Source organism: Salvelinus alpinus, chromosome 9, assembly GCF_045679555.1.
Source record: "Salvelinus alpinus chromosome 9, SLU_Salpinus.1, whole genome shotgun sequence".
NCBI lineage: Eukaryota > Metazoa > Chordata > Actinopteri > Salmoniformes > Salmonidae > Salvelinus > Salvelinus alpinus.
In genome coordinates, this window is record NC_092094.1 from 9,873,541 (window position 1) to 9,876,612 (window position 3,072).

The 3,072-nt window shown below is 38.6% G+C and overlaps 1 protein-coding gene across 1 annotated transcript in view; it reads right to left on the reverse strand.

Moving 5' to 3' along the window:
* The window catches only part of LOC139584266 (cilia- and flagella-associated protein 100-like), a 33,410-nt gene extending 32,710 nt beyond the window's left edge, over positions 1-700 (reverse strand). Inside the window, exon 1 of the mRNA XM_071415901.1 lies at positions 155-700. Coding sequence (XP_071272002.1) covers positions 155-284 — 130 coding nt within the window. The 5' untranslated portion in view covers positions 285-700. The remainder of the gene's footprint in view (positions 1-154) is intronic.
* Positions 701-3,072: the final 2,372 nt, after the last annotated feature.

Below are 3,072 nucleotides of genomic sequence, written 5' to 3' on the forward strand. Positions count from 1 at the left end.
TGCCATTCCACACCTTCTCCTTGAGAGGTATTCAGCATCAGGAGTGTGTTTGGGAGAACTTATCTTCACTGGAAGAACATAAATGCTATCATAACATGTCGACAAATAAAGCTTATATATAGAAAAACTAACATCTGTTTAAATGTTGGCTTACCTTTCTTTATATCAGGCATGCTCAAAGGGGAGCGAAGAGGGGAGTGAATGTCCATTCCTAGTTTGTGTTCAGAATAGGTACTATAACTTACAATAATTAATATCTGAGGGAATGAAATATAACAAATCATTTTGAGTTTGCAGTCAAAAATAGTGACTACTTTTATCGTCTAAATAATCAATAGCCTACATCTTATAGTTTTGCATTTGTTAGAATGTGAATCTGATGTTTCTATTCAGATCACAGTGTTAAGAAACAAATGTTCTGTGCAGGATATTGTTGTTTACAGAATGGGGTCTAAAGCGTGAATCCCTGGTTTTATCTCTGTCCACTTGCCTGAAATGTTTTCTCAATAGCTTTCTGGGGTGAAATGTCTAATGTCTCATTTGTTCCAATCTCTGGGCAAATGAGGCTAAAATGAGCGGTGCGCGTTTCAAATGTAAACAACTCACGCAATATTGCGCACTGTAGTTATGTAGGTCATTACAAAAGAATGTCAGGGAAATATTGATTCCATTCACTGAAGCACGAGTTCGCTCATGGCTTCTTTCAACATTTTCGATGTAAAATATTTAAATCCATTCGTTTATTTATAGATACATACATAGGCCTATATAATGTTTGATTATTTACAGATACAATTTTTTTTTTAATGTCTACAGAATTGTTTAACTTCAACTGAATCGTCTATCGCCACCATCAATTGAAGTGTATATGTCAAGTACACAGGATACAGCAGGTGTAAACAGTGCAGTGAAATGCTCACTTGCACGCTTTTCCTCAACAATACACTAAGTCCTTTGTAGCTCAGTTGGGTTCATGGCAAAATGGACCACCCATAAGTAAAATGTATTGTAATGAAACTGCAGGCAGCAGGTCTCGAACCCTCGACCTTCTAGCCCGAGGTCCGGTGCGCTATCGACTGTGCCGCAAAAGCATGTTCGTGCGGCAGAATCGATTTCCGCGCTTACAAACCCAGGGTCGTTACACTATGTACGCAAATCGTCTAATGGCATAGTCTTGTATTAGATTCTATCAGAAAGAAAAACACAGTTAAGTCCATCGTTACAACAGTACGCCTACATTTTATGTACGCCTCATTAAATTAAATCCAGTGGCAATTTACCAGTGTGGTTACATTACCTCCTTTCATGTAAATACACAATCGGAATGTGATCACGCTCAATGGGGTGAAATGGGAGGGGGGGGGGGGGGTAGTTTCTCTCCCTGCCCCAATGAAATGGCTTGGCACCGCATTTTCTTGTACAGTAGCAGCATACAGGAACTTATCGATTTTGTTGATAAAACGTTTACTTGAGACAGGAGAACAAGTGGAGACATAGGACGAGGTGGATAATTTTATAATAAGGCCGTTTTATTCAAGTGTAAAGATATCAGGCAAAAGCGTGCACGGCCCCTTTCTGTCAGATTCTTATGAAATCGTCGGAGAAGAGACCGCTCTAAACAGTACATTCAAATTATATAGGCAACTAGCAAAGTAGGTGGTCTTGTCGTCTGGCCTTCCTCTTGGTCAATCTTGGTCGTGAGTGGTCCTGTTCGGACCAGGTGTCGACGTTCCATTGGCTCTTGACATAGTTCTTTGTCTTGAGTCACACCCTTGGAAAGAATGTGTATGTCTAAATGATGTTTCAGGGGCCTGTCCTGAGTGGGGTGTGTGTGTGTCTGAGGTTAGTATCTAATGAGATCGGCATGTGCCTAAGGACAAAGAGAGGGTGGGTTCATTTTGTACAAAGGATAGCCTATGTTGGAATGTTGTTATACTAGTCTCCAGTATCTATTTCAATTTCTTACAATTTGTTCCTTTGCATTTCTCAGAAAATGCATTACATAGCCTCTGTGTTTGACAGTTGGCCCCTAACGTTTCTTTTGAAGTAGGCCTATATGTTCTTAGTCTGAATGCCAGTCTCTTTAGCTAACGTTTCACTCCTTATCACTTCCTTGTCAATGCCAAAGAGACTGACCTTTCAGCAATCTCAACGCGCTGGATTTACGGCGGAGTTGCTCATTGGTTGTTGTAAATAACGTGAATATTTTCCATGACAACATGTGGAGCCTCGAAAATATAATTGCAATTTATAACAAAGTCAAAAACAACCATTTAGCTGTTAGCTAGGCACGTTGTTGTATTTTGAGACTAAAGACGTTTTGTGGTTGGAATTGCAGTATGTATTTAGTTTGAGAATTTAGAAGTGAGCTAGCAAATTTTGACAGACTGGTTTTAACAACATGTTCTGTGGAGAAAAAATGAGTTTCATTATTTACATAATCGTTGTGATAGGACGATAGCTGTGTGAGTGATCGAATCAGGATCAAATCCTCTGTTCTCATCGAGCTCATTAATGATATAACGTTTATATTTGAAGATGGCAGAAACTAAGACCCGTCCCCTGGCACATCACATGGGTACAGGGAGTGGATTAGGTAAAGAGACTGGTACCCAGGCTAGCTTGTTCTACCACCAACTCCCAAATCCACTTTAGCGAGGGCGTGGTAAAAATTCAGTTGTTGGAAATTCATTGTAGAATTTCAAAGGGAACAGTTTAATGCATATTCCACAATAATTATGATCATGTTATTAGCACTTTATTCAGTGCTAAAATGTAAAGGATGCAAAACTATTTTGCATAAACATGCAGAATACAGTGTGCACATGGAGGCCTTATGTTGTATAAATTACATTTGTTTAGAAAAATCTTCAGGTGTTGGTAAATTCCAGTAAAAACACATAAAACCACTGCCTTAGATTGACTGACTGTATTTACTGTTTAGATTATTCAGGTGGACATTGTAGTTTTAAATCACTCTACGTACATAGTAATTTCTGTGTACAATAAGTTCCCCAAATTACTATTAAATAAAGTATGTATATATGAAATAACTAAGGTAATAATAAGGCA